Consider the following 22,677-nt stretch of genomic DNA (forward strand, 5'->3'; position numbering starts at 1 on the left):
TCAAATTATACTTGGTCAGCAACAAGAATCGATCACAGCAAATTATAAGGAAACTTTTTATATTTTCACGGTTGAAATATTACGACCTTGAAATAAATAGCAGCAACTATCTATTATCCTCTTTGTAAGTAGTAAAGTAGCAACAATATCCCCAAACTAACAACAATAGTAGCTACAAGATACAATTCCTTCATTTACATGATTTTATCTAGTAGAAATTTAGTTCCAAAAAACCAGCAAGAAAATATTTAGGAGAGAAGAGCTATTGGTTATGTTCATTTAGCTCGTGGTCAATTCAAAAATGTCATGCTTAGAAATATGACATGCAAATCAAATTATTTTCATTTAATCAAATAGCAACTATTGGTTATGTTCCAAGATCAATAGTAGCTCTTTTGTGGAACTGCACTCACAAGATCAATTGCAAAATTACATACGTGAAATGCAAAAAGTTAACAATTTTAAATATACAACACCAGAATTACAGAACAAAAACATTAAAAATAAGAGAAATAAAAAAAAAATGTCGAATACCTTAGGATTTTGAGGAGCAACACCTCATCGTAAACGACGACACTTCTTATATCAAACTCCAGGTAAATAATTAAGAACTCCATAGTTTCCATTGTAAGAGCTTCGATTTCGAGGTATGAGAAAGATGATTCTTTGAAGCAACAAAGGATTGTAAAGGGGCATTGTCATTTTTGAGCAGCAGCCACCTCGTTTACTCCGCCTTCTCTCTCGCTGAAACCCTAAGTAGCCAAATCAATGGAGAGAGAGTGAATACTACTTTGATGATTAATTGAAGTCTGTCGGTCATTGTCTGCCTAAAGGGCCTTTTTAAGTTATCTCGTCCTCATTACTGTACGAAGTGTCATGCAAAAAAATTTGCATCTGAATCCTTGCATTTCTGTTGTGGTGATGGTGAAATTGAAATTGCTGTTAACTTGCACGTTTATTTACTTCCCAAGAAGAAGATGCTATACATTTTCGAAAGTATGCTAGGTTATATAACAACCTATTTGCTTTTAGTTCTTTGGATGGCAATTTTGATGCAAACACATGTAAGGGTATATATGTCTTCAAGTTACATGGGCAGATGTATCATTTTGTGCCGGATTTGCTCCCTGATAATAATTGTCCGAAATATTTGCAATTATATTTTTATGATGGACAGCATGAGGCTCAAAATAGGCTTGGATGTTTTCCAGAGCTCAGGGAAGATTATAGTTAATATTCTTATGAATGTGTCTCTTCAAAATCCATACGCCAGATATTTTCGTTCTTTGAAGGAAAGAGAGGTGACTGAGAACACACGGATACTTCTTAATCAGAATACTGTATTAGATCAGCGAGTTTACAATGCTCCTTCTGTAGATGATGTTGCTGTGATTTGGCCAGACAGTGGAGCATCTAAAGAGCTTAAGTCCTCACATTTTGGTCTCTGGTAAATCTACTGAATCACATCAAATCTACCATAATTATGGCTGCTATGATCCGCTACAATATCCTCTATTGTTTCCTCGTGGAGAGTGTGGCTGGACTTAAGGACTAAAGAAACGTTCTTCTGGTGGTAGGAGGCAAGTTGCTGTGGAACAAGATCCTGTAATGTCTTGCGCTGTACATACTACTGAAGACTTATTGGAACAAGAAGAATCTCGTACGTAGTTAATTATCTAGGATTATTTTACTAAATGGTTTCTTGTTTTCAGTTGTTTATAATGACAAATTTGATAATCAAATTACTGATTCAGGTTTTTAATATGCAGGGGCAAGTAGAAAACACAGTAAAGCAGACAAACATATTTCTCCAAGAAAATATTATGCCCACAAGTTACAGATTTGTCCTAATAATATGCTATTGCGCGCTGGAAGATGTTTCCAACAATACATAGTTGATATGTATGTGAAGTTTGAATATACAAGATTAGATTACTTCCGTAATAATCAAGAGACCATTAGAGCTGATCTTTATCAGGGAATTCTTGATTCACTTGATTCTAGAGAGAAGATGGGCTGCAATATTGGTCAAAGAGTTATTCTACCTCCAACATTTATTGGAGGGCCTAGAGATATGAAGACACGTTATCTAAATGCAATGGCTTTGGTGCAGAAATATGGGAAACCTGATTTTTTTGTTACTATTACATGTAATGCAAACTGGCCAGAGATTAAAGCTGAGCTAGCTCCTGGAGAAATAGCTCAAGATCGGCCTGATTTAGTAGTAAGAATATTTAGATCAAGATTACTTTTGTTGAAAAAGGAAATCATAGAGAAAAAACTATTGGGGGAGGTAGCTGCGATGATATGTGGTTGAGTTCCAGAAAAGAGGGCTAGCACATGCTCATTTTTTAATCATTTTGAAAGAAGATTTTAAAATGAAATGTCCTTCTGACTGTGATAGGTTTGTGTGTGCTGAGATTCTTCATACAAGCAATGGAAACCTTTAGGAAAATTGTGTTTGCACATATGATGGACGTTCCTTTTGGTCAGTTGAATCCTCAATGCTCATGTATGCGTAAAGAAGGGCATAAAGAAGTCTGTAAGAATAAGTATCCAAAGCAATTTTCAGCTGAGACAACTAACAATAAAGATGGCTATCCAGTGTATCGAAGACAGGAAACAGGAGAAAAAGTGATGATAAGGAATACTCAGCTAGATAATCGATGGGTCATTCCTTATAATCCTTATCTCTCGATCTTATTTGACTGCCATCTCAATATTGAAGTTTGCTCAACTATTAAAGCTGTGAAGTATCTCTACAAATATGTATATAAGGGTCATGATAAGATGTCTTACAATATAGTTTCTACAGATGGCAGTCCTGTAGATGAGATCGAACGATATCAATCAGGAAGGTGGGTATCACCGTGTGAAGCTGCATGGAGAATCTTTGGATTTGACTTATTTCAAATGTATCCACCTGTTCTTCCTTTACAGGTACATTTACCTAACATGCAGACAGTTCATCTTTGACCGCATGAACAATTGCATTCTATTGTCTTTAATTCTAAGCGGTCACGAACTCCTTTGACTGAGTTCCTTGCGATTAATGCTTCTGTACAAGGTGGAACAGGATATTTATATGGTGAGTTTAGTGAACATTATTGTTGGGACAAAAGCAGCAAAGAATGGATAGAGAGAAGTAATACTCGGTTTTCTGTAGGGCGTTTGGCGTTTGTTTATATAGCAGAAGGGGAGCGATTTTTCCTTCGACTTCTACTACTAAATGTCAGAAGTCCTTAATCATTTGAGCACCTTCTTTGTTCGTGCAACTTTTCATGAAGCAGCTCTGAAACTAGGATTCCTAGAAGATGATGATGTAGCAAATTCAGCTTTAGCTGAAGCATGTGAAGTTCAATTGCCTGCTGCTCTACGACGATTATTTGCAACAGTCTTAATCTTCTGTCAAGCATCTGATCCTTCTGCCTTATGGCTAAAATATTTTCCTCTTTTTAGCCGAGGACTTCGCTAAAAAATATCCAGAGAATTCACAAAAAGTGCAGCAGCTAACTGTTAGAGGAGTTGAGCAACATCTTGAAGCCATGGGAAAATCTCTGTCTGCATTTGGCTTGGACCATCTATATAGTGAAACTGATGATGAGTTTAGAAGAAAAAAGGATATTATAGATGCTCTTGATGCTCCTATTCCTGAAGAGTGTCTTAATTGTCGACCAAGATTAAATGCTGCATTTACATGTATAATGCAGCATATTTTGGAAGGAAAATCAGGTGCTTTCTTTATCGATGGCCCCGGAGGACCAGGCAAAACATTTTTGTATAATACCTTATACGCAGAAGTTCGGCTCATGAACAAAATTGTTTTACCTACAGCTGCATCGGGATTTGCTGCGGCAAATATTCCATCTGGTCGAACAGCTCACTCAAGGTTTAAAATCCCAATTGACAACGAAGGTTCTTTAGCATGTGATGTTCCCAAACAAAGTAGCCTTGCAGCACTTACAAGAAAGGCAACATTAATAATATGGGATGAAGCGTCAATGGCAAAAAAACAAAATCTTGAATCTTTGGACTTATTGTTGCAAGATGTATGTGAGAATAAGACCATGTTTGGTGGGAAAATAGTAGTGTTTGGTGGTGATTTCAGGCAGTTATTGCCTTTTGTTCCTCAGAAAACAATGAAAGAAGCTGTTGAAACAAGCATTGTTACATCGTATCTTTGGCAAGACTTCATAAAATTTAAATTGACAGTAAACATCAGAGCTCAGGAAGATCAAACATGTTCTGCATTCTTGCTTGCTTTAGGTAATGGTGAATTACAGACAGCTGAAAGTGGTTACATTCAGTTACCTAGACAAGTCGCACATTTCATTGAAAGTGACACAGATTTGATAAATGATCTTACACAAACAACGTTCCCTGAAATTAATCAAGGCAGCTTTGGCTCTGATGTATTTACAAAGGGGGCTATTCTGACTCCATTGAATGATGAAGTAGATGTAATCAATGCATATATGATTGAGAAGTTTCCAGGGGAGAGCATCATCTACAAAAGCTTTGATATCATGTTAAACGATACATGTAATGTATATCCAACAGAGTTCATAAATAAGCTATGCCCTGGAGGAATGAGCCCTCATGAGCTGGTGCTTAAACCAGACTGTCCAGTTATACTGCTAAGAAATTTGCTTCCTTCATCTGGTTTGTGTAATGGCACTTGTCTTATATGCAAGGGCTTTTTTTCCGAATGTTATCGGGTGTGTTATTGCTGTTGGCCATTATAAAGGAGTAGAAGTGTTTATACCCAGGATTAATTTGAGGCCTTCTAATTCTGTTAATTATCAGTTCCAATTTCATAGAAAACAATTTCCTCTTAAGTTAAGTTTCGCAATGACAATAAATAAGTCTCAAGGGCAGACTCTCGATCATGTGTCCATTCATCTTCCTCGCCCATGTTTCTCCCAGTCAGCTATATGTTGCCTTATCATGTGCAAAGAAAGCAGCTGATGTTTCTGTATTTTCAACACGAGCTCCAGAGAATTTCCCTAAAAAGGCTATAAAAAAAAAAGTTTCTTACGAAGTTCTAAGGCTAGCTGGTATTGTTTAGCCCGATGCTCCAGGGTAAATGTAGATAGCTAAAAGTTGGTGTTCAATCAACAACAAATGTTTGGTTTCAACGAACGATTCACATAATAAGGTAATTTTTCTTTTTCCTTGTATGTTTAATATAGTTGTATTTAGCTAATAAGGTAATTTTTCTTTTTCCTTGCATGTTTTTTATTTTTTTTTATTTATTATTTTTTTTTTTTAACTATACATGATTTGTAAGGTACTACTGTACTAATTAAATTGGTTGCTTTTTTTTTTTTTGAATCTTTTCTGATTTTTTATTTTATTTATTTAATTCTTAATATTATGGGATTGATTTGGTTGTATATTTGATGTTGTTAGTAAATGAGACTTTTGGTGTTCAACAATTAGTGAAGAAATCAGTGAATAAACTTGAATGTACTAGAGTTAGTAGGAGTAGTTGAAATGCCAAAAGTTGTGACTCTTCATTGCATCACAATAATGTAGAAGGCATCCCTCACCCCTATATAAAGTACTCTTGTACATATCAAAATAATATAAGAAATCTTCTTACTTTCTTTCTACATACACTGTCCAGCTTTGCTCTAACAACTTGTATCAAGAGCCTTATGATCTTAAGGGCCACAAAAAAAAAAAAAAAAAAAAAAAAAAAAAAAAAAAAAACAGAAGATAGGAAGAAGAAACTGAGCTGTTGAAGTATGGCTTCAACGTAAACCTCTTCCACAACTTCTCTGCCAGCACCTCCTACTTTCACAGGAGAGAATTATGATTATTGGTGTATAAAAATGAGGCTTTTTCTAAAAGCAAGTGCTTTGTGGGAGATAGTGGAAATTGGTTTTGTACGAAAACAAGGAGTGTCGTACACAGAAGCACAATTAAAGAAGATAAGTGATGATGAGATGAAGGATGCTAGAGCCTTATCTCATATCATCAATTGTGTTTCTGACACAATCTTCCCCAAGATCATGAGAGCCTCATCAACAAAAGAAGCTTGGAGTCTTCTTGAGGAGGAGTTTCATGGCGATGAAAAAATCAGAAATACTCGACTCAATACTTTGAGGAGTCAATATGATAATATGAAGATGAAGGAGAATGAGGAATATAAAAGGTTACACTTCTAGATTCATGGAAGTTGTAAACCAAATGAAGATTTAAGAGATCTCAGATGCAAAAATAGTGCAAAAGATCAACACAATGTCCATAATAATTGTTGATTCTTTGGACGTCACAAAACTCAGTGTGACGGAGCTAATGGGTTCGTTGCTTGCCCATGAGCATAAATTTGCAAAGGATGACCTAGGGAAATCCCCACCCTCGGAGATTGCTTTTTTGTCAAAGTCTCATAAAAAATTTACATTCAACAAAGGCAATAACCTGAAGAATAAAGGGGCCCCACGATCTAACAGAAAAGACAAGGAGCCGCCACAGTCCAAAGGGAAATTCCCTCCATGCGGTATATGCAATAAGACAAATCATCTTGAAAAAGATCCCTATCATAAGGGGAAACCGAAGTGCAGCCATTGCAAAAAACTAGGCCATTTGGAGAAGGATTGTTGGCACAAACAGAAGCAACAATCGTCAAACCCAAATGCTCGTAAGACTATTTGTTTTATGCACGTCAAGTGATGAGCGCTTGTACCAGCAAGGAAAGATGGTTGATTGATAGTGGGTGCACATCCCACATGACAAACAATTCAAGCTTATTTTGCAAGCTTGACTCTTCCATCAAAGTTCCAGTTCGTATATGGTGTTGTTGTACTCCTTTTTCCAGATTTGAATGAGAGTTTGCTTAGTGTTGCTCAGATGGTCAACAATGGTTATTCACTTGTATTTGAGAATAACTATTTCACCATCATTGACTAGAATAAGAAAGAGATTGTAAAAGTCCCGATGGAAAACAAAAGCTTTTTATTGAAGTGGGATTATCCGGTAGAGAATGTGAATGCAGAAAAACTCAAGCGACACATGGCTATGGCATAGGAGGTATGGACACTTTAATATGCGTGCTCTCAATGAACTTCACAAGAAATATCTAGTGAGAGATTTTCCTGCAATTTGTGTATCTAATGATCTTTGTCTTGTCAATTTGGCAAGCAACATAAGCTGCCTTTCCCGAAGGAGAATGTGTGGAGAGCATCAGAAAAATTGCAGCTTGTTCACACTGATGTTTGTGGACCTCATCGAACTTTATCTCTTGGTGAAAACAAGTATTTCATCCTTTTTATCGATGATTTCAACCGCATGACGTAGGTGTATTTCTTGAGAGAAAAATGTGAAATTTTCAGTGTTTTCAAAAAACTTAAAGCACTGGCAGAAGCTAGTGGTTGTAAACTACAAAAAAAACAGATCAGATCGAGGCAAGGAATATACTTCCTTTGAATTTGATATTTTCTGTGAAGATGAGGGAATTGAACATACAGTAGGTTATACACCTCAGCAAAATGGAGTTTCTGAACGAAAGAATAGAACCGTGATGGAGATGGCTCGCTGTATGTTAAGTGAGAAAAATCTGCCAAAAAAATTCTGGGCAGAACCAGTTCGCACATCTGTTTATTTGCTAAACAGGCTGCTCACAAAAGCGGTTCAAGGCAAAACTCCAATTGAAGCATGGAGTGGAAGAAAGCCAATAGCAAAACACTTAAGAGTATTTGGATCAGTTTGCTATGCTCATATTCCATCTCAAAAGAGAAGCAAACTAGATGCAAAAGCCGAAAGAGGAATCTTCCTTGGCTATGATTCACAAGCCAAAGGATATCGACTTTTCAATCTTATCAATAAAAAGATCATGATAGTCGAGATGTTGAATTCGATGAAGATGCAAGTTGGAATTGGGAAGAAGAGAAGGTTGAGAAGAAATATTTTCAAGTTGATAGCGAAGTGCATGATGAACCTAGAGATGAGAATATCGAAGAAGCGCCTTCCACTCCTATATAAGCTGGAAATGGCACTGGCGAAACTAGTGATGATGATAATGCCACGGGTCCTAGAGGTAAGAAGTCTCTCTCGGATTTGTACGAGGAATGTCCAGTCTTTCACCTAGATCCGAAGGAATGTGAAAGATGTTAAGTGTTGAAGAGCCCCAAACATATGAGCAGGCTTTTGAAGACAAAAGGTGGCAGCAAGCAATGGAAAATGAAATCAATATGATCAAGAAAAATCAGACTTGGGAGTTGGTTGATAGACCAAGTGATCGCAAAGTGATTGGCGTCAAGTGGGTCTACAAAATCAAATTGAATCCTTATGGGACCATAAGCAAGTTCAAGGCTAGGTTGGTCGTCAAAGGATACTCCCAACAAGCAGGAATTGATTATGGAGATACATTTGCTCCGGTGGCTAGGCTTGGCACAGTTAAAACTCTGATTGCTTTAGCAGCTCAAAGAGACATGGAAGATTTATCAACTTGATGTCAAGTTTGCCTTTCTCAATGGTGAACTCGAGGAGGAAATTTACATTGAGCAACCTCTCGGATTTGCTATTAAAGGGCAAGAAGAAAAAGTGTGCAAGCTGAAAAAGGCTCTATATGGGCTAAAACAAGCGCCACGAGCATGGTACAGCAAGATTGACTCATATCTACTTGCACAAGGGTTCAACAAAAGTAAAAATGAGCATTCTCTATGTTTAGAATCAAGGAGAAAATGATTTGCTCATTGTTTCACTCTATGTTGATGATCTTCTTGTGACGGGAAACAATTCAAAGATGATCCTCTCGTTCAAGGAGGAGATGAAAAGGAAGTTCGAAATGACAGACTTAGGCTTAATGAATTATTTCCTAGGGATGGAAGTTCATCAAGCTGAAGATGGAATCTTCATCTCTCAAAGGAAATATGCAAATGATGTTCTTAAGAAATTCCATATGCAAAACTGCAAGCCAGTCAGTACACCTCTTGTAGTGAATGAGAAGCTGTCCAGAGATGATGGTCAAAGGCAAGCTGACACTAGGCAGTACATGAGCTTAGTTGGAAGTCTACTTTACCTAACAGCCGCAAGGCTGATGTTCGCAGCAAGTTTGCTTTCAAGGTTCATGAGTGAACCAAGTGATGTTCATATGGGTGCTGCCAGAAGAGTGCTCAGGTATATAAGAGGAACTTCAGATTTTGGTGTTATGTTTAATGCAAGTGAAAACTCCAAATTGTTGGCATATTCAGACAGTGACTGGGGTGGTTCAAACGATGACATGAAAAGTACTCTGGGATATGTTTTTTCACTTGGATCTGGAGTGTTTTCATGGATTTCGAAGAAGCAAGAAGTAGTAGCTCAATCCACAGCTGAAGCCGAGTACATTGCAGCATCGGCAACTGTTAATCAAGCTGTGTGGCTCAGGAAAATACTGACTTAAGACACAAACAGGAAGAAGCTACTGAAGTTCTAGTAGACAACAAATCAGCAATTGCTATTTTAAAAAATCCAGTTTGTTTCAGCAAGACTAAGCACATGAGGATTAAGTATTATGCACTTAGAGAAGCTGAGCAAGAGAAAGAAGTGAAGCTGATTCATTGTCCTACTGAGTTCCAGCTCGCTGACATTTTGACCAAGGCTTTACCAAAAAGCAGATTTGAGTTTCTCAGACTCAAGCTTGGTATGATGGCGAAAAGTCTCAAGGAGGAGTGTTAGTAAATGAGACTTTTAGTGTTCAGCAATTAGTGAAGAAATCAGTGAATAAACTTGAATGTACTAGAGTTATTAGGAGTAGTTGAAATGCCAAAAGTTGTGACTCTTCATTGCATTACAATAATGTAGAAGGCATCCCTCACCCCTATATAAAGTACTCTTGTACATATCAAAATAATATAAGAAATCTTCCTACTTTCTTTCTACATACACTGTCCACCTTTGCTCTAACAGATGTGAAATCAGGTAGAGTAATGGGCAGAGGTGCATTGAGTTATGTATTTAGAGGTAGAGTTGGGTTTTTGAGAACAGCAGTGGCAGTAAAGAGGTTAGATAAAGAAGATAAGGAGAATACCAAGGCTTTTTGTAGAGAGTTGATGATTGTAAGTTCTCTTGAACGTCCAAACGTTGTTCCTCTTTTGGGATTTTGTATTGATCCAGAGGAAGGCCTGTTCTTGGTTTACAAATATGTGTCCAGTGGAAGCCTAGAGCGACATTTGCACGGTATAGCTAGCGTGATTCTTTGTTGTTTTATGAGATTTTTCATTGGTGTTGTGTAAATTTTGGATGGAAATTTAAATATGAGATGTTATTTGCAGGTAAGAAGAAGAGTGGGAAGGGTTTCGCGTCGCTTTCATGGTCTGCAAGGTATAAGGTTGCTGTAGGAATTGCAGAAGCTATTGCATATCTACATAATGGAACTGAAAAATGTATTGTTCATAGAGATATAAATCCCTCCAATATTTTTCTATCTTCCAAGAAAAGGCCAAAGGTGAATCCTGGTTTCTTTCTGGATTTAATGTTATGTTTTGATTGATTGTAATATATGATAAGATGTCTAAACTGAATTTATGAATTTTGTAGCTATGTGATTTCGGATTAGCAACATGGACTGCAGCACCATCAGTCCCTTTCCTTTGCAAAACTGTGAAAGGAACATTTAAGTATGAATTTACAAATAATTCAACTATTATTGTTTGTCAGTTTTGAAAAAAAAATATATTGGTTTTTCATCTGCTTTCTGTGCAGCAATTGTACTTTGTTCTTTACTCAGCGAATTCTGATTTTTTACAGATATTTGGCTCCTGAGTACTTCCAACACGGGAAGGTAACCGATAAAACTGATGTTTATGCCTTTGGAGTTGTCCTTTTAGAGTTTATAACAGGCCGAAAACCAATAGAATCATCAAGGCCATCCGGAGAAGAGAACCTGGTTCAATGGGTATGTGACATTACCTTGCCAATACTGTTATGTGATAGACAAGAAAGAGCACTTAATGTGAGATTTCCATGTCCAGGACAAATGATAGTTCCAATTGCTGAACTACAGAACAAAAAGGTAGCGGATAGATAATATCACTTACAAGATGAATTACCTTGCCAATACTGTTATTTCAAAACTATGCTTTTATTATTACTCTTATTAATCTATATGCTTAATGTACCCTTTTAATACCATGCAAGATGATCGGTGTTGGATTGAAGTTACAATTCAAGACCCTCAGCTATTTAGTATCAAACTGCTCATTGTTGAGTATTGAGTTTGATGGGAAATTCCTGTGTTTGAGAATACATATGAGACTGTTATTTACTTTCTCTGTTAATGCCCTTGCCATACTACCAATCGACACGTTTTCCAGCTTGAACAACTGTTTAAAATTCTTAAATGAGTTGGATTGTTCTCATTTTTCTAGGGGAGTGGTTTGTGAGGGGAAGGGATTTGATGGCACTTGCAGGTTTTGGATGTGCAAGACTTACACTAAATAGGGTCTGTTCAAAGTAACAAGGAAAAACTAAAGGGAGGTTGGACCTTGAAAAACTTGACAGTCTTAGGTGCAATCATGTAGATTCCTAATAACTTTGTGATTATTATCCTGTTCATAGATTATGACATTTGAAGCTTAGATTGAAAACTTTCAACCAATTTCTTTTTCAGATGTGCATTTTCTTTGTGAGCTTCTACGTCTACAATGTTTCCTCATTTTTTAGTAAAAAAGTAACATTTTTCCCGGTCCATGGGGGTTTCTGATTTATTATAGATATATGCCCCAATTCTGTAGTCTTTAATTTGATCTCATGCTTTAATATATAGCTTTTTTTCTTTTTTTCTTTTTTTTTTTTTTTTTTTTTTTTGATGAACTTTAATATATAGATCTTATTATAGAGATAAACTGTAGAATTGTATGCTCTTGTTATTTTACATTAGATCAAGGGATCCCTGAATATTATTTGCAAACTATTTTATTTTAAGGATTTAAAACTGAGATCCTTGCCTATATACCTGTAATCATCCAAAATTCTTAATTTAGGCCATAGAGGAACTTATGTTTGTCATTTATCATTTGAGCAGGGTTTTTGAAGTTATAGCTATGCCTATTATTAGAGGAAATGCCTCATATCTTGAGTGGCTCAAGAACAGTACAGGGGACTTAACCTCAACGTAAGGCAAGAACTGTAATTCTGATGGATACAAGGTGTTGCTGTTGTTTAGTGCAGTGCTCATTGTCAATGTAATAAGTGGGCAAATACATTAGTCATTTAGGCTCTGGCCATTTGCATGTTCTTGTCTCATACATTTCTTTGTTAGCCTAGACTACTAAATATGTCTGATCATTTCATTTCAGGTTAAATATTGGAAATTTGGTCTTGCGATGGTTACTCTTGCTTCTAAATCAGCTAGATACATCTCTCTCTTAGCATATGTTAAAATCTCTTTCATTTAAAAATTAAGATAAAATAAGGCCTTTAGTATTAGCACCTGAATCATTTTCCAAAGACATTATTACGTAGATTGTGATCCATGCCTTCCTGAAATATGTTGAATTGATTAGCATGCCTAAGGTAACCTACGATTAGGGCAATCGATCTTTCATAGTTTTGTAGAAATAATTTAATTAATCTGATTCACATACACCGAACGGCTATACAATTTGAAAAATCTTACCGAAACAATCCACAAAAACACAACTACAAATTAAGGTGTACAAAATTGAGGGTACGCGCACGCACCCACAACTAGTAAAATAGAAAATAAGGTACAGAGTAATAGTTTTTAGCAGCTGGCGCTTTAAGGCCGGCTATAATTATTTTGGTCAATTTTTTGTTGACCAGGTATTTTTAGCGGGCATTAAATAAGTCATCTACTAATAAACTTTCTACTTTTTACTTGACATTTATTAGCAGCGTGCATTTTTGTGCCAGCTGTGAATGCCACGGTATTTGCAATTGGCATTAGATAGGCCAGCTGCTAATATCAGTTTTAACTTTTACCCACCAATTATTAGCAACGTTCATATTTAAGTTAGTTGCTAATGATATAGTATTTGTAACTTACAATATTTTAGCTAGTTGCAATTAGTGTTTTAGTAACTAGCGTATTTAACGCCAATTGCTAATAGGGTGCTGCTAGGCCAAAGCAAGGCATCATCATTTTCTTAGGGATGTAAAGTATGCACTATGCCAAAGTATGGCATCACATATACATCAGTAAGGAGTCCTTAGATGTTGTAGCAAACGGGATAAGCGTCAAAAAGGCATTAGATGCGACGACTTATCAACCAAGATTAGTTTGGAACTATTAGCAATTGGATTTCTTACCTTGAAATAATAAGTGTTAAGACAAGCCCAAGCATGCTTAATCACTTATTGATTTTGGGATCTTGGAATCATTTTATTCAAGCGTATGAGACAAATTTAAATTGAATAAAGCGTTAATAAGTTGATTGAAATTGCTAGTTTGCATGTATTTCAAAGCTTATTATGTTATCTTGATAAATAATTATACTTTGCACTTATATTTGTAGAATTCTAAATCGAATTATAATGTTTCCTACGATTGATAAAAGGAAATATTTTGAGAATGGTTCTCAAAGAAAGAAAAGGCATTTCTAAAATACAACTTCCCATATATGACTTTCATGGCTAAGTCCGAAAGGACGGTTGGATATCATGAATTCTAAATACTATGTAGTTTTGATAAAATGAAGTATTGAGTTGAAAACTCAATTTGTCAATAATTGACAACCAACATATCTTTTCGCTTTATACATTAATGAGTAGGACTCATTGATGTAGTAATTCAAGTACGAATTAAAGGAAAAGAGCTTAGCAACTTGTCTTCACAAGTATTGGATACTACTTGTGTGATTCACCTTTGGAATGACCTCAAAAACCATTGAAGTTAAACTATGTTATTGACTTACGAGCTTGGAATAAAGAAAGTAGTTCTACATTAGTTGTAAGGTCATTAACCTTGTTTAAAGACCTTTTAAAGCTAAGGTAGGAACAAATAATGGTTATTGTGTTCCATAATTAGCAAACATTCTGTTTACACACAGAAAGAGTCACATTCAAAGTAAAAGAACAATAGTTGTTGGCTTTATTTGAATGGCATAGTCGTTTAAGCCATGAGTCAAGGATGCTTGATTATAAACAAACAATTCCGTAACATAAAATAACAAGGTTCAAGTCATGGACATGATTTGTGTTCGGAGTATATTTAGCAATGTCACATCGACAAGAACGTATTCAAGGCTTTATTAGATACATTCTTGAAAGTTGATCGATTCAGAACCGTTCTAAGAAAAGCAATTCATACTTGTTGAAATCGACAAAGAAAGGAACTAGTGTCCTTGGTATAGACAATTGAGTCCAAAAGCTAAAGAGGATTCCATTACTTCAACGATTTCACAAGAATTTAAAAGAATATGGCTATATTCATCAAATGTGCACAAACGTTTAGTGAAGTATAGCATCGACTTGGCAAGATATCAAAACGTCTAGATTAGATCGAGTGATGTTTGCTTGAGCCAAGAGTGATCATCTCAAGGTTATGAAATTGGAATTTCATAATCAGTTCCACAAAGAATATAGTATGTCTTGACGGAGACCTCAAAGCCATTAGAAAATGACTCGAACGATGATCACATCCCTTCCTACAAAGTTCTTAATGATATGCACCAATAACTAATATTACACGAAACAAAATTGTCAAAACTAAGAAAAGACACCATATTCAGTTATTAATAGAAATAGTTTCTAGTGCCTTTTCAAGTATATGTCTAGGGCTCTTAGCCTTAGTGGGAGCTAATTGGCTCAGCGGGAGCTAAGTGGCTCAATAAAAGGCTAAGATAGCCCAAGTTGGAGCTAATAGTTTGTTTTGCAATGAACCTTTACCCAAAGACGATATAAATGTCTCTTTGTAAGTATTCAAGTGAGACTATGGGCATTAATTCCACAACCATATTAAGAACATAGTACTTGTTGCTCTAAGTGGTGTCTTTCTGGAAAAGCAACACATTTCCAAAACGATAAGTGGAGGAAAATAAATTCGATGACCATCGAGACGAGCAACAAACGAAAACTGAATCTCAAAAGACTAAGGGCTTCATAAGAATGATTCATCAAGAATACTCAAAGGACTTTAGAAGTGCCTTAAGAGAATTCATTACTCACAAAACTTTAGAAGTGTTGGAGTAAGATCAAAATAATCAAAGGGCTTTAGAAGCGCCTTGAAAATCAGTTTTGATGCAATTAACCCATATAGGAATAGAATTCGCCAAAGGCTTGGATTGAATCCTATAAAGTTAAGAAAAGAAATAAAGTCTAAGCTAAGACAAGAAATAAAGCACTAAAGGGAAATTGTTTAGGCATAGAATTCACTCAAACATAAACAAGGCATGGAAATTGAATTGAAATATGAACTAAGCAACTCATGTCAATGATTTAAAGCACAATCTACCCACCTATCGGGGCTAATTGATTTCTCAACTCAAGCGCAATTTACATTATCGTCATAAGACACACTAATCGAGGTACAAATCAAGCAAATCATTCAATGGACATTCCTATATCACGCTATCGCCATAATCTAATTCAATCCACCCAACTACAACAATTGATAGGCCTCTATGAAATAATTGGTAAGACATGGAAAACAAAGCATTTTAATCACAAACAAATCAATTCCAAACCCTAAAACATGCTTAAGATCCAACTACACCACCACCATCCCCTTAGTACGGGAACTACTCACTAATCATGCTAATAACAAGATTAATCAACAAATTAACAAGCAATACCAAAGCAATAAACAAAAACAATAAATAAGAGGAGAGAGAGTGAGAAATGCTCATTGATTAAAAGTAAAAATCTCCAAATCTTCTTATCACATAGAAAAACCTTCAAATCTACAATCTTTCTTTGATTTTCATCACTTTCTCTCTCTAAAACCCTAACTATGGAGGCTAATCCTCCTTAAACCCTACACTAAGAAAGATAGCTAAAATATCTAATTAAGAGAGTGTTAAACTAATAAAATGGGTATTTATACTAAACTAATAAAAGAAATAAAAATAAGAAAATAAAGAAAGAAACACTACTAGAAAATCCGTGCTTTTTGGACGCTTTTAAAGCTGTTTTTCGACGCAAAAAAGCATCAAAAATATTCTTCTTAACGCTTCAGAAAAGCGTCGAGAAAACGTGAGTCGAGAAAATTATGCGTCATCAAAAAGCATCGCGAATCTCGATGCTTTATTAGTTTAGTATAAATACCCATTTAATATACAAGAAATGCAATTTACCATAGTTCTTCAACAAGGTAGAGTTTGCTGCCTGCAATTCTAAGTTAGAAACCAGCCTCTTAGTTAGAAAAATCCTTAAGAGTTGATATAGCAGCGAGTAACAGTGTCGTTCTCAAGATGTAATACTGATGGCATGTCCAGCAAATCACAGTAACTAACAAAAACATGCATTCAATTATTTAAATTAAAGAAAGGAATTAAAAAAAACGAAACATTTTAACAAATTGTATCATCATTCAAGGAAATTAATGAAAGTGACATAATATTCCTTAAAATAACTCAAAACTACACTGGAGAAAGTTGAAAGTAGAAAATTTTACCACCATAATGAAATGTTAAAATAGGAATAAGACACTTATGCTTCAAATATCTCTAGATGTGACGAAACTATGGCTCTGGAATTCTTCTGGTTCACAATCTACAAGAAACTCAGCATCTATAGTAGAATACGCAGAAGCATATTGAACAGTGCATGAAAATTACAATGAACAAATGCAACATTTTAAGAGAGGGAAGCTAAGGGGATAAGAGAGGGAAAGTTACAACTTCACACCTGAAGGGACTAGACACAAAAGCAATTCAAGTTCAGATCTGGTACTCTATTAGCTCTTCAAAACTTATATGCAAGTTATTATTCTCAACATGATACAGAGGTTATCAAAAACATGGATAGTCTTGATTGTTTATCTGATTACCCAAACTCTGATGGCCCTACCCAATTATCGCTAAGCTCTAAAAAAGAGTTCTATGGTGGAGAAGAGGAGGAAAAGGTCTGGGCTAAGAGTGAAGATATCAAGCAGGATGTCCATGATCCTCTAGAAGAAGTCCATTGTCCTAGGTTTACTTACGTAAGTAAGGAACTACCTAACAAGGATAAGTCATTAATGGTTGACATACTAAGTAAATACAAGGATTGTTTCGCATAGGAGCATCATGAAATGCCTGGTATAGATCCTTCTATTATCTAGCATAAGCTTCCCATCAAACCAGGTTATAATCCTATAGTCCAAAATTCAAGACATTTATCGCCAGAATTGATTCCAAAAATAAAGGAGAGATTGCCAAACTCTTGGAAGCATGATTTATACAACCCACCAAATATGCAGAGTGGATAGCCAACATTGTTCCTGTAATTAAAAAGAATGGCAATATCAGAATATGCATAGATTATAGAGACATTAACAAAGGATCAATACCCTATGGCTGTAGCAGATATGTTGATAGATGCGTCATCAAGACATGAGTTTGTATCAATGTTATGTAATACCCTAGAAATTCCTCCTTTTAAAATACACTTTTTACTCTAAATAAAACTCATTTTAGGAAATAACCAAAATATTACCGCCACCGTGATAACGGCTAAGGCTATTTTCAAAGTCACACAGCGGAAGTCTAAACTAAAAACCAACTTTTCAAAATAAAACTTGAGTTCACAACCTCAAAACATAAGTTAAGTAAAACATCCACAAATTGGATCCAATATGAATATAGCCCTTTAAAAACCAACTTAAAATAAAACATAACAATGTTAGTCCATAAATAATAATTCAACAATTTGATAAATAAAACTAAAAAGCATAACAAGTAACTCTCTGCACTCATCCCTTTCATGCTCTTCATGCTTCAAATACTTGTCACCTTCTCTTTATTTTAACCCCTCTACTTATCATATAAATGGGTCATAGTAGGGCCAATCCAAAGGAAATCCAAACACAAACACAAAAATACGAATCAACAAAAGCTGAGAACATATGCACCACACTAACATGAATATCCTAGCAATAATAAATAAAACATGTTCGCCACACAACTCACAAGTCAACTTACCTTTGGCTCATAACTAACAATATTAATTATTAATAAATAGATTTGGATTACGTATCGAATGGGTTTCCTTCCTTAAAAATATCCCATTTAAATATTGAGCCTCCAATTAGGGAGCTACCCCAATTGGCACCTACAATGTCACCTTGTGACAGAATTCCAGTGCATTAATAATAAAAGAAAGTACAGCATCTTGTACCCCTATAGAAGCTATGGTCAAATATAAAGTCACATAACTCCCCCCCCCCCCCATGTGTTCATACTCAAGGTGTATACGTTCCAAGAGTTTTGGTGAGTATCCTCTTACACTTTACGTGATTTACCAATTTAACTTGTGATGACTCCAGCCAATCAATCAAGAACCAACAAAATAACAATCAACACATACTTCCATTTCATTCTTGAATTAGTTAGTAAGCACATACTATTTATTTTGATTAAGGTTCCTTGCCTAGTTTTGTGCACAAAATTACACTATTATTACCTTGGTGCATAAGATGCACTAATAAACTTCTTTGTTGACTCAATCTCAACTTACATGAATGAGTAAACAATTAAACTAACTTCTTGACTCAACTCCAATAATAAATGGGTGAGAAATAAATTCATGAATCATACTCAATAAATTTAGCTTTTTTTTAAGCATACATAAGCAAGGCTTATTAAATTCATGCTTCCTTGACACTTGAAAATAAAACATACTTCCATGATTCATACATATTCAACTTGTATCATGCCTCAAATAACATGTTCACATGCTTGTATAATAATTCATGATCGACCAACATCAAATCCAAGCATATAATCAATCAAACATGCTACTAATCCATCACTACTTGAAACATATTTTACATTCCTAGCATGATACTACGCATACGTAAATAATACTACGCACATACGTACCTTGAATAGTGCCTAAACTCGATCACAGTCACTAGAAAACACCTAGCTCGAAGCTTCCTACAAATAAAAATACATAACTATAATTAATCCATTATTCTCACAAATTCCAGCAACTATAATATACCTTAAACCTCACTGATTAACCCAATATAATGGTTTAAAAGCCTTAAAACCTTTTCTTTAAGTGGGTACTTTAAATCCTTTCAAAAGGACTTAGTTTTCATGCCTTAAATAAAATTCCAGAATACTTAATTAATAGGAAACATCACTAATAGATTAAGAAATCATATTTAAATCATCAAGAACCTTTTTTTCCTTTTATGGGTGATCAAACCCTAACATAATAATTAAAAAGTAGTGTTTATAATTAAATTCTAGCATTAATTGAGGGCTTAAAACTCATTAAAAACATGGTCTTTAAGAATCACTGAAGATGATCGGTCAAAGACTGCATTTAGATGTCTAGGTTCTTTGGGACTCTATGAATATGTTGCAATGATATTTGGACTTAAGAATGCAGGGGCAACATATCAAAGAGCTATGAATCTCATATTTGATGAAATGATAGGTGATTTATGGAGGTTTACATTGATGACATATGTTTTGGTGAAATCCCATGACTTATCAAAGCATTTGGAACATCTCATTCTTGCTTTTGAAAGGACGAGGAAGATCAATCTAAAGATGAACCCTTAAATGTGCCTTTGGGGTTAAAGCCAACAGCTTTCTAGGGTTCCTAGTTCATAGAAATTCTATAGAGGTCGATCAGAACAAAGCCAAGGTTGTTCTTGAGGCATTACCTCCAACCAACAAAAAAGAATTATAGAAGTTCCTGGGACAAATTAACTATGTTCGAAGATTTATCACTAACTTGGCTGGAAAACCAAAAGTGTTTTCCCCTCTCCTTGAGCTTAAACAAGGAGAAGAGTTTAAATAGGAGCCAAAACACCAAGAAGCCTTCGAACAAATTAAAGAAGAAGCTGGCCACTCCAGCAGTATTAATTCCACCTAAGCAGAATAGAAAGCCATTAAGGTTATATCATTCAACAACAAAAGATGTTATTGCAAGTATGCTAACCCGGGAAAATAAGCAAGGTCATAAGCAGGCAATTTTCTACCTGAGTAGGATCTTACATAATACTGAAACAAGATATACCAATGCAGAGAAATGGTGTTTAAGTCTGTATGATGCTTCCATCAATCTTAATCATTATTTCATGGCTTTTCTAGTGGAGATTATTTCACCAATAGATGTACTCAAATACATGTTGAATCATCCTTTCATTAAAGGAATGTTATGCATATGGAGTATGCATCTGTCACAGTTTGAGCTGACCTATGTACCTCAAAATCCTGTCAAAGGGCAAGCGTTGGTAGATTTCTTGGCTAATCATCCACCTATGGAGAATGTGATGATCCAAGAAGAGAAACCATGGACTATGTTCTTTGATGAATCTAGCAGGAGGGAGTCAATTAGGGCTGAATAGTGATTTATTCACCTTCTGGTGTAGTGACAAAGATGACGATCACTTTCTCAACTCAATGCACAAATAATAGGGCAGAGTTCGAATCTTTGGCAATTGGATTGAGGACTCTCAAGGATATGGGTGTCACAAGAGTTAAGGTGCTAGGAGATTCTCAATGGGTGATAGGCCAAGTAAACAAAGAGTATAAGGGAATTTCACCCCTAACAATGACCTTTACATCTATTGTTCAAGAGTTAATCAACACTTTTGAATTTATTTAAATTAACCATATTCTAAGAGATGAAAATAAAGAGGCTGAATTTTTGGCACAACAAGCATCATTACTTGAATGTGAGGGTTTTAATGAATCAATTATTTATATATGCACATACAAGCTCAAGCCTTTGGATGAAAAGGTAAAGTTAGAGGTGCACAAGTGTAGTATCCTTGCATAAGATGTAGATTGGAGAAAGGAAATCAAAGAATATTAGAATAACCCTTCAAGAGGAAAAGTGCCAGCCAAAGTTAGATTCGCAGCTACGAAATACTTTCTCATGGGAAGTAAGTTGTATAGAACAGATCCTCAAGCCCTTTTACTAAGGTGTGTCAGCACAAAGAAAGTGTTAGCCATTTTTGCTAAAGTACATCACGGTATATGTGGGTCACATCAGACTGGGGTTAAGATGAGGTGGTTAAATCATTATATGAGTTTTTATTGGCCTTCTATTAAACAAGATTGTTTTTAGTATGCAAAAGGTTGCAAGCAATGCCATTGCTTTAGGCAAATAAGCAAGGCACCAACAATATAATTGCACCCTATAATCAAGCCTTGGCCTTTTAGAGGCTAGGAAATGGATGCAATTGAGCCTATCAAACCTCCTTCATCAGCTCACCATGAGTATATCCTGATAGCTTCAAATTACTTCACAAAGTGTATTGAAGTTCAGGCTCTTAAGAGTTTAAATGCGAGGGTAGTAATTCTATTCTTAGAAGACAAGATCTTTACAAGATATGGTATTCCTAAATCCATAACAATGGATCAAGCTACCATGTTTACAGGACATGAGTTCAATTCCTATCTCAAGGAATTTGAGATTCAAAAGATCCATTCTACCCATTATTTTGCTCAAGCCAATGGACAGGCTGAAGCCACTAACAAGGTAATCTCTAAAATGATTGCTAAAATGGTGGATGGAAATCCTAAGAATTGGCACGTTCTTCTACACTATGCTACTTGGGCATATAGAACATCAAAGATAGATGCAATTGGAACTATCCTCTACTAGTTGGTGTACGGGCATGAGCTAGTTGTACCATCGGAGTTAAGTGCTATGTCTGCCAGGATAGCCAAACAAATTAAATGGACATAAGCCAAGAAGATTATCAACAATTTGTGTCTATTTAATTAATGGATATCGAAGGTGAAACACTTCAAGCGCTGGCGAAGATCGAAGCTCAGAAAAAACAAGTAGCGAAGTCTTATAATAAAAAGATGAAACATAAAATCTTTTTAGAAGGAGACTAGGTGTGGAAGATGAAACTTCCTAAGCATGACTATAAAGATTACATATTTGGTAAATGGTCTTCTAAATGGGATGGTCCGTTCAGAGTTCATGAACTCATGTCCGGGAATGCCTATTTGTTGTAAGAATTAGATGGAGAAATGGTTCCAAGAGCGCTTAATCGAAAGTTTATGAAACAGTAAAACCCAAGTATTTGGGAACAATATAAAGTTTTACAACAAAGCATCCATCATTGGAAGCTTTTGACAAATGAAACTCATAAATGTATTGTTTACAAACGAAGCGATTCCTTAACTACAGCCTTGCGCTTGACCTGATCTAACAAAGCCTAACACTTGTTCATCATAGCCATTTGATTACCATGGTGATCAAACTAAGACAAAGATTCCTACACTAATGAAGCACTCTCATATATTTGGCACTTGTAGACACATGATTGTGTTTCCCAAAACACCAAACCCAGTGATGAGTGCCTTTTGTGTTTTGATTGACGAGCTTGGCAAAGAGTTGAAGAATCGCGAGAAGTTTCCTTAAGCCTTGACCATCTTTATAACCTTAACCGAAATGCCTTTAAACCTAGAAGCATTCATTTCGCGTCCTTAAACCCAAAAACATTCATTTCATGTCCTTAAATCCGAAAACATTCATTTTGTGTACTTAAAAAACATTTATTTCGTGCCCAAATTATAAAAACGTCCAACCTGATTATTTTGGTCCATT

General features: G+C 35.5%; 4 protein-coding genes across 4 annotated transcripts; all 4 read left to right on the forward strand.

The window, feature by feature from the left end:
* The first annotated feature begins 3,229 nt into the window (after nt 1-3,229).
* Nucleotides 3,230-6,173, forward strand: LOC110727275. The gene is made up of 3 exons (XM_021906842.1): nt 3,230-3,350; nt 3,460-4,662; nt 5,791-6,173. The coding sequence occupies exons 1-3, from the start codon at nt 3,230-3,232 to the stop codon at nt 6,171-6,173; spliced, it is 1,707 nt and encodes a 568-aa protein (XP_021762534.1).
* Nucleotides 6,174-8,791: 2,618 nt separating this feature from the next.
* LOC110727276 (uncharacterized mitochondrial protein AtMg00810-like) lies at nt 8,792-9,388 on the forward strand. The gene has a single exon (XM_021906843.1). It carries the CDS (start codon nt 8,792-8,794, stop codon nt 9,386-9,388), a length of 597 nt encoding a protein of 198 aa, XP_021762535.1.
* A 95-nt stretch (nt 9,389-9,483) lies between these two features.
* LOC110727277 (probable serine/threonine-protein kinase PBL7) lies at nt 9,484-11,014 on the forward strand. Its single transcript, XM_021906844.1, has 5 exons — nt 9,484-9,658; nt 9,895-10,164; nt 10,260-10,432; nt 10,525-10,604; nt 10,735-11,014. Exons 1-5 carry the CDS (start codon nt 9,484-9,486, stop codon nt 11,012-11,014), a joined length of 978 nt encoding a protein of 325 aa, XP_021762536.1.
* A 10,271-nt stretch (nt 11,015-21,285) lies between these two features.
* On the forward strand, nt 21,286-21,720 carry LOC110727278. The gene has a single exon (XM_021906845.1). It carries the CDS (start codon nt 21,286-21,288, stop codon nt 21,718-21,720), a length of 435 nt encoding a protein of 144 aa, XP_021762537.1.
* Nucleotides 21,721-22,677: the final 957 nt, after the last annotated feature.

The sequence above is a fragment of the Chenopodium quinoa genome, unplaced genomic scaffold (genome assembly GCF_001683475.1).
Source record: "Chenopodium quinoa cultivar QQ74 unplaced genomic scaffold, ASM168347v1, whole genome shotgun sequence".
In the NCBI taxonomy this organism is placed as follows: Eukaryota; Viridiplantae; Streptophyta; class Magnoliopsida; order Caryophyllales; family Amaranthaceae; genus Chenopodium; species Chenopodium quinoa.

What these genes read in the sequence shown, in the direction of transcription:
- LOC110727275 (XM_021906842.1), top strand. Translation starts at nt 3,230, where the DNA reads ATGTCAGAAGTCCTTAATCATTTGAGCACCTTCTTTGTTCGTGCAACT. An exon ending in TTCAGCTTTAGCTGAAGCAT is followed by an intron (nt 3,351 to 3,459) that starts GTGAAGTTCAAT and finishes TCCTCTTTTTAG; the next exon opens with CCGAGGACTTCGCTAAAAAA. An exon ending in AAATTTGCTTCCTTCATCTG is followed by an intron (nt 4,663 to 5,790) that starts GTTTGTGTAATG and finishes CTTCTCTGCCAG; the next exon opens with CACCTCCTACTTTCACAGGA.
- LOC110727276 (XM_021906843.1), top strand. Translation starts at nt 8,792, where the DNA reads ATGACAGACTTAGGCTTAATGAATTATTTCCTAGGGATGGAAGTTCAT.
- LOC110727277 (XM_021906844.1), top strand. Translation starts at nt 9,484, where the DNA reads ATGAGGATTAAGTATTATGCACTTAGAGAAGCTGAGCAAGAGAAAGAA. An exon ending in CTTCCAAGAAAAGGCCAAAG is followed by an intron (nt 10,433 to 10,524) that starts GTGAATCCTGGT and finishes TGAATTTTGTAG; the next exon opens with CTATGTGATTTCGGATTAGC. An exon ending in ACTGTGAAAGGAACATTTAA is followed by an intron (nt 10,605 to 10,734) that starts GTATGAATTTAC and finishes GATTTTTTACAG; the next exon opens with ATATTTGGCTCCTGAGTACT.
- LOC110727278 (XM_021906845.1), top strand. Translation starts at nt 21,286, where the DNA reads ATGGATGCAATTGAGCCTATCAAACCTCCTTCATCAGCTCACCATGAG.